General features: G+C 45.7%; 1 protein-coding gene across 2 annotated transcripts in view; it reads left to right on the forward strand.

Annotated features, from left to right (window-relative positions):
- Positions 1–6,767, forward strand: part of PDE8A (phosphodiesterase 8A) — a 1,868,130-nt gene extending 1,861,363 nt beyond the window's left edge. For both annotated transcript variants that reach the window (XM_069624978.1, XM_069624977.1), the window contains exons 21-22: positions 1,661–1,790; positions 5,539–6,767. In XM_069624978.1, the coding sequence (XP_069481079.1) occupies positions 1,661–1,790; positions 5,539–5,645 (237 nt within the window). In that variant the 3' untranslated portion in view covers positions 5,646–6,767. The remainder of the gene's footprint in view (positions 1–1,660; positions 1,791–5,538) is intronic.
- The last annotated feature ends 9,556 nt before the right edge of the window (positions 6,768–16,323 follow it).

The raw sequence follows: 16,323 nt of genomic DNA on the forward strand, positions 1-16,323 counted from the left end.
GAACATTGTTCTTGTGGCATTGACTCATAAGCCATTCGCCTCTACAGAGTTGAGGTTTCTTAGCTGGAAGGTTGTTCTTCTGGTAGCTCTCACATCTATGCAAAGAGTTACCGAGATTCAAGTGCTAGCGAGTCTTATACGTTTTTTCACAAAGAAAAAGTGGTTCTAGGACTTAAGCATTTTTATTACCGAAGGTAGTGCATCATTGCATAACAATGAGGTGGTCTTTTCTCTCACCTTCTTGGCAAATGCGCAACCACCTGCTGACACTGCTCTTCACTCAGTTGATGTCAGGAGAACTCTTAAATCTTTCCTACAAAGAACTGAGCAGTTTAGTTTAGAAAATCAGGCTCACTTTTTGTCACATTCAGAGGCTAACATCCTGGTTCCCAGTCCTGCAAGGCAACTAGAGCCAGATCAGTTGTTTCAGGCATAAATCACTGCTACATCACGCAAATGCGCAACCCCCTGTAAAGGGCATTTACACTCATGCCATCGGGCTAAGGTCATGACTGTGGCCTTCAAGCTAAACGTGCCTTGGGACGTCATCAATAGGGCTGCCACATTGTCCTTACCATTGGCATATTGCCAGTGCTACTGTCTGGACACCAGGTTCAGAGTGAATGTCATATTTTGGCAAATTGTTTTACGTAACTTCTTCACTAGTCAATAATGTCTCGGGAGGATAGCTCAGTGGCAACGTGTTCCCCTTTGGAGCAAGACGACACGGAGCAACACAGGTTCGATCCCCGGGTCTGCGCTTAGAAACCTCTGGGTATTAAGCGCGTTATAAATAGCCTATCATATCATATCATATCATACTTGTTTGGTTGTATCTCTGAAAATGCAACCAAACTCATTTAGCGTTCCGTAACCTCATAATCGGGGTAAATTTGCCGGATTACGAATTGTAGAATGGCTGTGTTGACCCCACTCCCGGAGTCAATAAGACTTCATTGTGGATATGGCGGATTTAACACAATCATTTCTTTATTTATTTTGAAGGGTAAAAGCGAGGAAGCAGCTTCTGCAAGCACTGGCAGCATTTCCTCCACTCCCCCCCCCTACAACTTTAGCGTTGCATGAAATGGTGGTTACATGGCATTAATGGAATGACTGCGACTTTACTGTAATGTTTTCCCCTTGTGCCAAACTGGCAATGAGGCCCTTGGTATTGTCTATGTTGGATGTGGTCACTTATGCCTCCATCCTCCACCCCTGCAGTCTTGCTCCATAGGTGAAAGTGGAGGGATTAGAAGACGGGCACAGAGGGGGCCATACACAACATAACATGATTGATGGGTAGCTTTCAACTACAGGCTGTGTTCCACCTCAGGCTTTCAAGCAACATCATAGGCAACTCTAGCTTTGCTCTCGTTGTCCATCATATGTCTCTCAGATCCCCTTGGTGGAATATATCCCTGTGGTTGTTGGCTTCCCATCTTTTATCGTACATGTTATGGTGCGAGTACTGTAAATGATGAGATGTATATGATATTTGAACATTTTAAAAGTACATTAAAAATATCACCTGGATTTTAATTCAGAGAAATATGAATTAGAAGCATTGTATCGCAATTTCAAAATTTTACAGTGTAATATACTTTCAAGAAGAATAACTAACATTATTAATCTATTACATTGATTTATTGCTTTGCAGACCGAGGAAGAAAAAAGGCAAGGTTTACCTGTGGTTATGCCGGTCTTTGACAGAAACACGTGTAGCATCCCCAAGTCCCAGATATCATTCATTGATTACTTCATCACAGATATGTTTGATGCTTGGGATGGTAAGGACACATCTGCAGTTCTGCGCATTTCACTTATTGCATATGTGCTATGGGTTTGACCAATGTGAGGGAAACGCAAACATTGCAGATGAGAGCGATTCACTTGATAGCTACTATTCTAAATAAGCTGAAGTTGCATATTATAGTTCCTGCCATAGTGACTATAAGCCCATCTCTTCGCCCCCTCATCTTTGCTTTTTCTGCCCCCTCAACTTCTCCCTCTCCCTTTGCCACCACCAAAACTCCTGAATCGTGTGCGTTTGTGAATGTGTGTGTGTGTGTGTGTATATATATATATATATATATGTATGTATGTCTGCAAATATCAGCAAAACACTTTGTTAAAGTAACATTATGGTTGCAGCACAGACTAAATCTCAGAAATGTGCCAGTCCTGATAGCCAAAGAAACAATAACTCAGCCATCACCATCCTAAGGGAAGAGATATTGGCTACCATCATTGCTGTGCATCTCATCTCATGTTCTGATCATTGACATGGAAAATTGTCTCTTCAAATTAATCTTTACGGTCCAGTTGGTCTTGCTTTTGACTTGAGCCGGCCCAGTGGATGCAGTTCATTGTATTAAGAGACTTGGACATAGTACCTGCTAGCAGCAGGCCATGCTGAGTAGAAGGGCTTGGGCAGAGGACCCACTGGCAGCAGGCCATGCTGAGTAGAGGTGCTCGGGCAGAGGACCCACTGGCAGCAGGCCATGCTTAGTAGAGGTGCTCGGGCAGAGTGCCCACTGGCAGCAGGCCATGCTGAGTAGAGGCGCTCGGGCAAAGTGCACACTGGCAGCAGGCCATGCTGAGTAGAGGTGCTCAGGCAGAGTGCTCACTGGCAGCAGGGCATGTTTAGCAGGTCATGCTTAGTAGAGGTGCTTGGGCAGAGGACCCACTGGCAGCAGGCCATGCCGAGTAAAGGTGCTCAGGCAGATGGCCAACTGGCCTCAGGTCATGCTTAGTAGAGGTGGTCGGGCAGTGTGCCCACTGGAGCAGGCTATGCTGAGTAGAGGTCCTCGGGCAAAGTGCCCACTGGCAGCAGGCCATGCCGATTAAAGGTGCATGGGCAGAGGGCCAACTGACCTCAGGTCATGTAATTTTTTATTTTATTTATTTGCATTTATAAAGCGCACAAACGGCCCTGGGGCATCGTGGTGCTGTTACAGATTGCTTAGCTTGCATAGGAAGTATGACAGTAATGTATACAATAGAATAGACAGGTATCAGATGATGACAAAGAAGGACGCGTATACTATATTGTTGCTATGGTTACAGCGCAACAGCATGAGCATGCAGGCTAATTAGGTACATTTAGCAGAACAGTAAGGTTTTTAGCGTTTTGCGGAAAGTGATGTAGGATTTTTCATTCCTTAGTGTGGTAGGCAGAGCATTCCAGTTTTTTGGTGCGAGTTGTTGAAAACTGGACCCTCCCGCTTTGGTTCTTTTGAATGTGCGTACATATATCTGATTGGGGAGGTGGGATCCAGTAGGTCGGTTGGAGGAGATGGGGGTGATTCGTTCGGATAGGTAGGGTGGAGCATCTGATGAGAGGCACTTGTGTGTGACGGCCATTGATTTGAAGAGTATACGTTCCTTTACCGGTAGCCAATTATAACATTAGTGAATATACATCGATTAAAGAGGACATTATGTTTAGGCTTAGCTTACAAAACCTTTGAAATCCGCAAAACAACAAAACTCCACCAATTTGACTGTTATGTTTCCTGAATCTGCAATCCCTCAGCCACCACTATCCAAACCAACCATAACTCAGAGGCCACATATGACAACCAAAATGACATGTATGTAAGCATAGTTTCTTCAGCACTAACAGAACTTGGAGCTAAGGAAAAACAGTACTAACCCCGACTTCTTAGGGTCACTATTAATTTGATTTGAGATCCAACACAAAACAAAGCCCAAATGAACTGTGAGATTATTTTCAAGACCAGATTTTCCATGTCACTGAGCACGAGAGACGCCATGAGCAGTACATGGCCCTGGCCAAGGTATGGTTGCTTCTAGATGGCGATGGACAGGTTATGGTTGCATTAGGATGGCAGATGCCAAGCTGTGGTTGCTTTAGGATGGCAGCGTTGGCCAAGTTATGGTTGCTTGTTAATGGCGTTGACCCAGTTATGGTTGCTCTAGGAGGGCAGTGACAAAATTTGATAGCTTTAGGATGGTGGCAGCCAAGTTATGGTCGCGTTAGGATTGCAGAGGCCAAGCTAAGGTTGCTTGAGAATGATGGTGGCCAGGTTATGGTTCCTTGAGGATGTGGTGACCAAGTTATGGCTGCTTTAGGATGGCGGTAGCAAAGTTATGGTTGCTTTAGGATGGCAGTGGCTAAGGTTTCGTTGCTTTAGGATGGCGATGGCCAATTTATGGTTGCTTGAAGATGGTGGTGGCCAAGTTATGGTTGCTTTAGGGTGGCAGTGGCCAAGTTATGGTTGCTTTAAGATGGCAGTGGCCAAGCTATGGTTGCTTAAGGATGGCGGTGGTTAAATTATGGTTGCTTGAGGATGGTGGTGGCTAAGTTATGATTTCTTTAGGATGGTGTTGGCCAAGATATGGTTGCTTAAGCATGGCGTGGCCAAGGTATGGTTGCTTTAGGATGATGGTGGCCACAGCATGGTTGCTTTAGAATGGCGGTGGCCAAGTTATGGTTGCTTTAGGATGGTGGTGGCCAAGTAATGCTTGCTTTGGGATAGTCTTGGCCAAGATATGGTTGCTTAAAGATGGCGATGGCCAAGGTATGGTTGCTTGAGAATGCTGGTGGCTAAGTTATGATTGCTTGAGGATGGTGGTGGCCCAGTTATGGCTGCTTTAGGATGGCGGTGGGCAAGTTGTGGTTGCAAGTTATGTTTGCTTGAGGATGGTGGGGCCAAACTAGGGTTGCTTTAGGATGGTGCTGGCCAGGTTATGGTTGCTTTTGGGTGTCGGTAGCCAGGTTATGGTTGTTTTAGGATGTCAGTGGCCAAATAATGATTGCTTTAGGATGGTGGTGGCCACAGCCTGGTTGCTTTAGGATGGCAGTGGCCAAGTTATGGTTGCTTTAGGATGGTGATGGCCAAGTAATGCTTGCTTTAGGATAGTCTTGGCCAAGATATGGTTGCTTAAGGATGGCGATTGCCAAGGTATGGTTGATTTAGGGTTGTGGTGAGCAAGGCATGGTTGCTTGAGGATGGTGGTGGCCAAGTTATGATTGCTTGAGGATGTTGGTGGCCAAGTTATGATTGCTTGAGGATGTTGGTGGCCCAGTTAGGGCTGCTTTAGGATGGCGGTGGACAACTTGTGGTTGCAAGTTATGGTTGCTTGAGGATGGTGGGGCCAAGTTAGGGTTGCTTCAGGAACCATAACTGGCACACGTGCTTTGTTTTCCTCTTTTTGTGCTACAACCATAATGTCAGTTTAGAAAAGTTTTTCTGATTATGCATAGTAATCGTATAAGATTATAAATGTAATTTGTTACCTTGTCTTCTTATACTTCTAATAATATAAAGATATACTATTGTTTTTAAACTACTAACATTAGCTTTTTATTGGAAACCTTAAAAGGAGAAACCCAAACATTCCAGACAGTAATGCCATTGTCCCTGAACTGAATACTGTTTTTTTTTTAATGTGTCATTTTTAAAAGTGCCTGGAATTGTCACATTTACATTCTAATTATTATTATTGTAATGATCAAAATGTAATTGTAATGATTTAAATGGTTGTGTCTAATACTCAAATTCTCTTTAGCATTTGCAGATCTGCCAAACTTAATGCAGCATCTGGACAATAATTTCAAATATTGGAAAGGACTTGATGACCAGCATCTAAGAACTCTCAGACCACCACTTGATTAACTAGCGACCCCTAATATAGAAGTATTAATGGATATTCCTTGAAATCTTGGATGCTGGCATATATTTTAATATGTCTGACCTCAAAATAAGGGCAGTTCAAAATCGTGCGGAATTCCAGAAAATAAGGCCAGTTGAAAATCTTATGGAATTTAAGACTATAAAGGAATGTGAGTTAACCGTTAATTTCAGAAGACTGCAAGGTGTACATACAATACAATAATTTACACTGGATTTCTGCAGAATCAAGACTGACAACTTCCTCAGTCGCATTAACACATTCATACAGTACCAGTTTGAAATGCACGAAGATATCAAAAGGTGTTAATGAAAGATATTGCTTTCAAACTCAACTTTACCAGTGAAGCAAATCTACTCTTCTCACAGACTGTTTACTGGAACACTTTACATTTACAAGCACTTCGAGATGTAATAATCCACATATTTCATGAAGGCGTCCTTGAAAGATGGATGTAATCTATTTTTTCACATCACTGAAAATGCAATTGTTCAATTCTGAGCACTACTGAAGAGTGAGTTCTTAATTTTAGTAATTTAATGTAAAAATAAAAAAAATCTTGATCATTAGCATCTATGATTGAAATGTTTTATTTATTTTGTTAGATGTTTAATATTTTCTATGAATTTATAAACCAGAACCAAAGCAGACTTTAGATGCATTAAATCTGTACATGATTCATAATCATTAAATACATGAATTAATGTATAGAACTTTTATTTTCATAATGCAAATTCAAAATACGATAAAATGACACATTTGTATTGCACTGTAGGAATTAGACACATTTGTTTAAATAGTTTAAACATTTCTTTCAACTGCAGTCTGTTGTTTTACTGAAGGTTTCTAAGACACAATCGAATACTTGATCCGCATCAGAGCAAGGGCGATTTTGTTTTATCGATTGACTTTGCTAATGGTGTAATGAACTTGTTGGACTCTGGGCTGCATTTGGTAACGTTTGGTTCGGACACCTGTTTGTTTTAATCCTACAAAATGTTAGTGTTAATTTCCTTTATCAGAGGTCTGCCTTATTTTATACAGTATTTCTACAGAGCTTTCCAGAACATGGATGAGTGTAAGATTAAAGGCATTTGAACATGAAACCGCCTCTATATTTTCATTTGTAAATAGAATCTATAGATCTATGTTTTTACAGCTACCAGTGCTTATTTGTGGGGGTGTTTGCCAGGACTTATTTCTGAGCCCCGGCACTTACTGTCTCAGACTCTGATTGATTGTGACGTAATGATAGCCAGAGCATCCATCAACCCCAATGAGCAGGTGTGAGCTGTAGTCTAACCCCAAATGTGTCGACACTGTGGCGAGCATCTGTGGGTGGTGTCACCAATGGTGTGGAACTGCCCAACCACAGTGTCACAACTGTGCTAGAAAATATTTGGGCACCGGTACTTATTTTCTTACAAATTAAGCACTGAGCTTAACAATTTGAATAAAATATTAACAGTAAACTCCAGTAAAATAGATATGTACATTTTCAAAATGTTCAATATCTTGTAAGTTGTTTTGAGCATCACTTTTTCGTTTCATTGTTTGTTACAAATCCATTGGCAAGAAGAACCTTTCTAAAACTTTACTTGTGTGATGCCTTGGATATATCAGTTTCTCCAGCATTGGATCTTTCATGGATTCACATGCTTAGAATATTCCCCGTCGTCAGACTGGGACCCCTCGGTACACATATATAGCCTTTTCCAATAGGAAAACTTCCGACACTTTTGTGTCCTATCTATGTCCTTTTAGGACCCGCCTACGCATGCTCCGTAGGCCGTCCCCATATAAGAGGCCCGCCCCCGCGGTTCCCCTTCAGATTTCAACCGTCTCCAAAGTAGTGGGATCTCCTCGCGTTGTCTTACTATTTGTCACGCCGCCCGTATTGGGGTCCACCTACTTGAAGCGGCGCGCCCCGTCCTGGAGGCTGTACCCGCGCTTTCGCTTAGGGGTTCCTGGGTTGTTCTGGTCATCGCGCGCTTCCGGGTTTCCTGGGCAGGTTGGTCAGCGCATGCGCGGGCGGCCATTCCGCGCTCTTCGCGCATGCGCGCTGCACGGAGTACTCGCTTTGGAGGACCTTGCGGTCCACGCCTCTCTCCGAGCCAACCAACGCTTGGGAATCGGCTCGGCTTGCGTTCCAAGCCTCCTAGGGGTTGGCAGTCCTATTTAAGGAGCCGGGTCGTTCATTCAAACTGCGTCTCAACGCGGTTTGATTAGGATCGTGTTTCCTCGCCGGTTCCTTGTGCCTACCTTACCTGTTACCTGACTCCTGTCCTCCCTGTTCCTGGTACCCTCGGGTACATCTGCAGTTGCCTTGCCTTGTCCTTCCTTCCCTTGTCCTGTGGTAGGGTGGTTCCTTTCCCCTCTTCTGAGTTGGGTGGTTCCCCTGAGGTTATTAGTTGGTCCTTGCCCTTGTACCTTGTCTGCCTGCACTTTCAACCTTGTGAGCCATTCTTCTACCTTCCTTCCCGGATCCTGTCTCCTACCAATCTCCACTGTGTCCTCTCCCTTGGGACTTCCATCTTCCGAATCCAGTCTCCCTTGGGACTTCCATCTTCCGGATCCAGTCTTCCTTGGGACTCAGTATCGTCATCTGGAAAGGCTCCCCCTGTCAGTGCTTGCACTGTCCTGACGCCACGTTAATCAGGGGTGAGCAGACTCGTGGCGTTGGGAGCTGGTTCATCTCCAACCCGGTTCCATTCGGGCGGGAGCTGGGCTGGCTTCTCGCGTCATCAACCACATCCACGCAGGTCTCCTGACAGCCTGGCATCATCATCAAGGTCTTCAACCAGACGAACAGGTACGCAACGTCCTCGTGACGCACTCTATAACACTATTTTGTACAAGGTTGCATTACTGGAATTTGAGTACAGAAAATGTCCTTCGTGTCAGGAAAAGCGCTGTTCCGCCCATGCGCGACGTGCGGCTTGAAATAAGTTTACGAGGGGGACGGACATATGGATTGTATATATTGCCTCCACCCTCATCATTCGGCGGATAACTGCGACATATGCAAAGGGTTTTCTCAAAAAACCCTCAAAGACCGCAGTCGACGACTGGTGGCATGGCTGAATGATGGAGCAGGGGCATACCCCCCTTCGGAGGTAGGCTCCACACAATCGGCGAAAACATCACGCCGCGCTACCTCGTCGGAACCACCGGCGAAGAAATCTCGACCGACGGAAAAAGAGTCGTCTGGAAGAGACTCCTCGTCAAAGAAATCATCTTCATCAAAAAAGCATGAAAAGGAAAGGAAATCCTCCTCGGGCGATCATCATAGATCGACCACGAGTCGAGAGTCGAGTAAAAGCAAGTCAAGTGTGGAAAAGGCGGGACCGCCAAAACCACCTGCTAAGTCACTGTCATCGACGGCGGCCCAGTCATCGGCCTCCACCCTGCCACTTACGCAGGTGGCATCCACCGTCCCACCGACGACGACGTCGACGATGGCCTCGTCGACGGGGGTTCTACAGGAGGCCTGGAGGCCTGAAGTTTTTGATCCGACCCCCCCGGATACTTTACTACAAGAACAGGCTGTGTTGCTGTCCTCGGAGGACGAGAATGAAAGAATAGCTGGCCCAGCAGACCTAGGGCTACGAGTGGCTGACAAGTCGCTGACGAGGGGATCCGTTATACCGGTATCTGCCCCTCTTCTCAATCCTCAATCTGTTTTGTCGTTGGAAATTCTGTCCACGCTTCAGTCGTTGTTACAGTCGTTGGACCAGAGACTACCTCAGGCAAACCTGCCACAGTCACCCGTCGACGAGCCGGGCCCGTCCCGTCAACCGACGCACCTACGCACGCCAATCTCAGCACTGGCACAAGAGGAAGGTGAGCTGCCAGATTCGGAGTCTGACAGGGGAGCCATGTCGGATATCTCGTCATCCCCCTCCAGGGATCCAACCTGGGAGTCAGAGGTGGAGTTGGAAACCCCTAGAAGCCCAGCTCACCCGTCCCCTCCGGACGACATTGCGTCATTCCATTCTATGATGGAGAAGGCATGCAAAGAATTTGGTTTGTCCCAGGAAGAACAGAAAAAGGACTGTTTTTTGTTCGACCACATGGGTAAGAGAAGGAGGTCTGTGTTCTCGATACCAATACTAGACCATGTATGGAAGGAGGGGTTGCAGACAATGCGTCACCCGTTTTCAGAGCCGGCAGTGAAAGGACGCCTGGAAAAAAAGTTTAAGGCTCCAGAGTCTACCCCCAAGTGTTTATCCTCCCAACCAACGCCAGACTCTGTGGTGTCGGCGGCAGCGGCGAGGAAGGCGAAGGCCCAGCACAAGTGCACGACTCCTCCTGAGAACGAAGCGAGACGACAAGATGCCTTTGGCAAAAAAGTGCTATCCGTGGGAGCGACCACAGTAAAGGCCGCAAACTCTCTGGCAATTGTTGCCAGATACGATAGGGAGATGTGGCACAGGCTAGCTCCGTTGCTTGATCATCTTCCGGAAGAGCATAGGAAGGCAGCGATGCTACTCGTCCGAGAAGGTGAGGAAGCCTCAAATCACGCAATAAACATTGCGGTGGACCTCGCTGAGTCAGGCTTCAAGCAAGTCAATAATGGGGTCGTATTACGTCGACAGTCATGGCTTAAGTGTACCTACTTCAGGCCAGAAGTACGAAACAAAGTTTTAGATATGCCCTTTGAGGGAGACCTTCTTTTCGGTGAGAAGTGGACGAAGCCCTAAAGGGAATGAAAGAGGACTCGGACACGGCACGTTCATTGGGTGCCCTCCAGAGTGGCAGAAACTACAAGTCTTTTCGTCCCTTTAGAGGGGCTTCAGGTAATTCAAGATTCTCTGCATCTGGAGACAGATCCTTTGGCAGATCAGCTTAACCCTCCCAGGGATACAGACGTGCCTCCCAAACGGCAAACCGTCGATGGAACTTCCAGACTTCCAGGAAAAGACCATCATATCCGTCGTCGTCGAGAGACAAGCAGAATAAAGATCAGCAGTGACATACAACACACCGTTCTGGGGGGAAGAGTTTCAGCATATGTCGACGAATGGGAACGAATAACGACGGATCAATGGGTGCTGGATACTATAAGAAACGGACACTCTCTACAATTCAAACACAGCCCTCTGCAAATTCCACCTGCGTTCACCGCTCATTCCCATCTGAAGATACTGCAACAAGAGGTAACACTCATGTTAGCAAGGGCGTGATAGAATTAGTTCCAACATCACAGAGAGGTCAAGGAGTCTACTCAAGATATTTCGTCGTAAAAAAGCCGAACGGCAAATGGCGTCCCATTTTAGACTTACGCAATCTCAACAAGTCTTTAAAGAGCCTAAAATTCAAGATGCTCACTCTGCAGGAAGTGATCCGCGCCGTTCAAGAGGGGGATTTTCTAGCGTCCCTGGATTTACAGGACGCGTATTTCCATATTCCAATGTGTCGGAAACACAGGAAATTCCTAAGATTTGTAATACGGCGGACTCACTACCAATTCACGGTTCTTCCTTTTGGGCTCAAGACCTCCCCCAGAACGTTCACGAAATGCCTGGCTCCAGTAGCGGCCTGGCTAAGGAAGCAAGGCCACCATGTATACCCATACCTCGACGACTGGCTGGTAAGGGGATCCTCCCCAGCGTCGACCAACACAAGTTTACAAGCCACCATGCAGCTTCTACAACAGCTGGGATTCGCCATAAACTTCGAAAAATCCTCTCTGCAGCCATCGAGATCGCTGGTATTCCTGGGGGCACAGTTCGAGACCCAGTTAGGGCTAGTGAAACCTTCTCTCGACAGAACCTCAAGACTCAATCAGCAAGCATGCCGACTACGGCGAAACACCAAGATCTCAGTGAGAAAATACGTTTCGGTCCTAGGGGCCATGGCATCCTGCATCCATCTGGTGGAAAACTGTCGCCTATTCATGAGGCCAGTCCAGGAATTCCTCGCAGACCGATGGACGCAGGCTCAAGATCGTGGTCAGACAAGATAACCATCGACGACGACAAGCTGCTTCGGACCCTTCAGTGGTGGCAGAGTTTCCACAATCTGAACAACGGCGTACCCCTACAGGAGCCGGAGTTTCAGCGAACCATAGTCACGGATGCGTCCCTAACCGGATGGGGAGCTCACATGGGTGCTCTCCAAACGCAAGGTCGCTGGTCTCCAACGGAGTCACTCCTACACATAAACGTCTTATAGCTCAGAGCAGTACGATGGGCCTTGAAGGCATTCCTACCACACATCAAGGGCTCGCGAGTACGAATACTGACCGACAATACAACGGCCATGTTTTATCTGAGGAAACAAGGAGGGACGCGATCAAGAACTCTTTCCATAGAAGCCCAGAAAACATGGCATTGGGCATTAAAGCACGAAATTTCCATCGTGGCTCATCACCTTCCAGGAGTGAGGAACTCCCAAGCAGACTCCCTCAGCAGAAGCATGGCCCAGATACACGAGTGGGAAATGGACACAGTTCACCTGATGAAAGTGTTCGAGAAATGGGGTCACCCCCCTCTGGACGCCTTCGCGACCAAAGACAACAAGAAATGCGAGCAATTCGCAAGCAGATGGCCTCAAGAGGGCTCCAGGGGGGAGGCATTCTCCTTCCCATGGACGGACATGTTCCTCTATGCTTTTCCCCCGTTCCCCCTCATACGGAGGACAATACAGTGGATATGCAGATACAATTGCCGGGTAATTCTAGTGACACCATACTGGCCAAGGCAACCGTGGTTCTCCGACCTGCTTCACCTGTCGCTGGAACATCCCATAGGGTTTCCGAAAGTCCCGAACCTACTATCCCGGGACAAAGGCACGGTGTGGCATCACGACCCGGACAGTCTCAACCTTACAGCCTGGCTCCTGACTTCTCGGAGTTCGGTGCTTTAGACGTTTCGGAGGATTGTCAAAAAATTCTGCAGGCGGCTAGAGCCCCTTCTACAAACAAATCCTACTCCTATAAGTGGCGGAGGTTCTGTGAATGGTGTAGGGGACAACAGGGCCTACAACCGTTGTCGGTGACGCCGGAACAAGTTCTACCTTACCTGCTCCTCTTGGCGGAGAGGGGATTATCCTTCACATCGATAAAGGTGCACCTGGCGGCCATCTCGAGGTTCACAAGGAAAAGGCAGTCGTCTCCTCTATTTAGCGACAGACTTGTAAAACACTTCATGAGGGGTTTATTTCGAGCTTTTCCCCCGGAAAAACGTTTTTTCCCCCGACTTGGAGTCTCAACACAGTGTTGGGAGGCTTAATGAAACCGCCTTTTGAGCCTATGGCCACGTCCGACATAAAATTCATTTCGTGGAAGTTGGCATTCTTGATTGCTATCACATCAGCTAGAAGAATCTCGGAACTGCAAGCGCTGGTCGTAGACCCGCCATACCTAAGATTCTTTAAGGACAAAGTAGTCCTGGCAACTAATCCTATGTTCGTCCCAAAAGTTCCGACAGTGTATCACAAACACTCGTCCATTGTTCTCCCTACTTTCTTAGCCACACCATCATCGGCAGCAGAAAAAGCTCTTCATACCCTGGACGTTAAGAGGGCTTTGAAATTTTACCTACATCGTACACAGGAATTCAGGTCTACTAGACAACTGTTCGTCGCATATGGTCCGTGGACGAGAGGAAAAGCAATCTCTAAACAAGGATTGGCTCGATGGGTCTCATCGATGATTGCGTTTTGTCACTCTAAGGCCGGAAGGCCACTGCAAGGACATCCTAGAGCCCATTCTACAAGATCGATGTCCTCCTCAACAGCTTTATGGGCAGGAATTCCGTTGACGGACATATGCCAAGCTGCGGCATGGTCAGTGCCCCACACGTTTACCCGCCACTACTGCCTTGCCAGGCAGCATGCGGACACGGTGCAGATGGGAAGAGCTGTCCTGCGCCATCTGTTTCAGTAAGGTAAACTCCACGCTGTGGAGAATCTGTGGTCTACCTTTTTAATGACAGTTTATTTTATGTGGGTAAGGTTATATGAGGTAACTTATTCCTACTGTACATATGCATTGTGTAGTATGTTGAGGGTATATTACATTACATTCTCACCGCCGTCTCAAGTGTTACTGCTATACAATCTATTCTAAGCATGTGAATCCATGAAAGATCCAATGCTGGAGAAGGGAATAGTTTCTTACCTGTAACTCCATTTCTCCAGCATTGGTATCTTTCATGGATTCACATGCGCCCGCCAACCTCCCCGGAATGTAATGTATTTGATTGATAAATTTAACCCTTCCTACTTTGGAGGGGCCGAAATCTGAAGGGGAACCGCGGGGGCGGGCTTCTTATACGGGGACGGCCTACGGAGCATGCGTAGGCGGGTCCTAAAAGGACGTAGATAGGACACAAAAGTGTCGGAAGTTTTCCTATTGGAAAAGGCTATATATGTGTACCGAGGGGTCCCAGTCTGACGACAGGGAATATTCTAAGCATGTGAATCCATGAAAGATACCAATGCTGGAGAAATGGAGTTACAGGTAAGAAACTATTCCCTTACTCACACCCCTGTTTTCCATGTCACGACTAAGTGCAGTTTTTCCTTCCTTGGCTATAAGTGAACACTCTCCAGAACTATCCTTTTACAGATTGACATGATTGGCATACTCCCCATCATTTCACTCTGAATTCTTATTTTAAAAAAAATAAGTCACAGCAGTAATAAAGAATGCACTTTTAATGCACTACCCCATCACCCCTGATTTAGGTATCTTTTGGAGCAGTCTTTGTGGTGGGTAGATGCTAAGCTAAACAGGAGGACATTTTCACATTCTTTAATGCATATTGGGCTGTATTCTTAAAACTTACTTTAGCACAAGTGAATGGGTGCACTAGACCTTCTCCTTCACATGCATCACGTGTCCAGTGTCATTAAAACAAGTGAGCACGTTCAGAATCCCTCCGTCCTGTCCCCTTCATACCTACATACTCTACTTTCTGTTTTCATTTATGGATTCAAAGCCTTTTTTCCTGAATTGGAATTCCTGTGACCATTTGGTTTCTTCATTTGTACCTCACCGCTCAGCGACTAATGTGAGGATACATATAGTTTATTTTAGGCCCATAGGGAGTACTCTGGATTAAAACACAATTACCTCTATTGATTGATATGGCGATGTCCGGCCTTATACTTTATTTATTTTTCCATTTAGACCTTTAGAATTTTTTTAAACTGCATCCTTTCCATTGAGGGGCTATCAAGATAGTGGGACCTCCACCGGTATACCTAGGAGTCCATGATTTATGTGGAGGTGAGGATTCCACAATTACCTCACATCTCTCTGCTTTTCATAAGTTGTTTTAACTATCATAGTGAATACTCATTGGCCCCTCTCCTACTCTCTCCTCTTTAGATTTGGCCTAATACATCTACAGAGTATTCGCTGGCCATGTGTCCCATTCTTGTATCCAGGCACCCAGTGGATCTTCATATTTACGAGGTGAATTATCAAGCTTATGGTGTATCGTTGATACAATAATATTCTGATGTGAATCATAAACAACTCCTACAACCTGTGAACGCCCACTAATAGTAGTTTTAGCGAATTAATTTCAGCACGCAGAAAGAGTTATACCCCTGATGAAGAGATTGTTTTCTCAAAACGTGTTTGGTTTTATATTAAATCACATCTTTTTGTGACAACGGAAGTGCATTCAGAGTTCTTTCATGAATATTGTGTGACTCACTAAAAATGTCATGTATGAGACTTTATGCTAATATCACGTAAACATGTGGCTTCCTATGGCTTAAGATAGTGTGCAGGAGATGCTAGTTCCCACATCTTTGAGAACTTTTTCTCTTGGTTGTATATGTAAAGTCCATGTGCCAGGGTTGTTTTTTCTCCCCTGCACCTTTAACTCTATTTATTGTTACTGAATACTCTTTCAGGTTATCTTTCTTTTGCTTTAAAAACACTAATGAGGTGTGTATTGTGTTACTCCTTTTGTTCCAGATGTTCAGTTTAGGTCAGAGGAATGGAGAAGCAGCGGATTGTGGAGGCGTCGTTTGAAAAAGGTGTTGGTTCAGTGAGTGCAAGGGTGCTGCAGTGTGAGTGTGCATGTTTGTGTGGCAAGTGCTGAAACAATGAGGTGTAGAGAATGATTGTGAAGCGAGTGATTATGGGGTAGCAGGAGGAGAGTAGTATGAGCAGGAGACTAGTGTGAGTAGTATTACAGGAGGAGTAGCTTAGTGTGAGTAGGGGAGTAGTTGTGCAGAGGAGAGGAGTAGTAGTACTAGTAGGTTGGAGGAGAAGAGTAGTAGTGGAACAAGAGGAATAGCGGAGATGGGTAGTGAACTAGAGTGAGAGGAGAAGTGGCATAGGAGGGAGACATTGCATATAAAGGAATGCAAGAACTTGATGGACAATCATGCATTTCAAAGTTAATTATGGAACACTCCTAAGTCATGGTCTGTGTTAAGAACTTTTTCTTTAAGACAAAAAATCCAAATGAATTCACTTCACAGTGTTGTTTAACGTGTTCCATCACAATAAATCGTATTTCACTTAATTATTCCAGATGTTTTTTCTATCTCCAATATATTGTCATTGAGTACCATTCATCAAGCTCCGTTCGCAGTTACTGGAAACCTACATCTGGGTACATATGCCATTGTTACGTGACGAGGTAGGATAAAGAAATGTGACATTAGATCGCCCTCTAATTGTGTTTATGC

Source organism: Ambystoma mexicanum, chromosome 11, assembly GCF_040938575.1.
Source record: "Ambystoma mexicanum isolate Mex_15411 chromosome 11, UKY_AmexF1_1, whole genome shotgun sequence".
NCBI lineage: Eukaryota > Metazoa > Chordata > Amphibia > Caudata > Ambystomatidae > Ambystoma > Ambystoma mexicanum.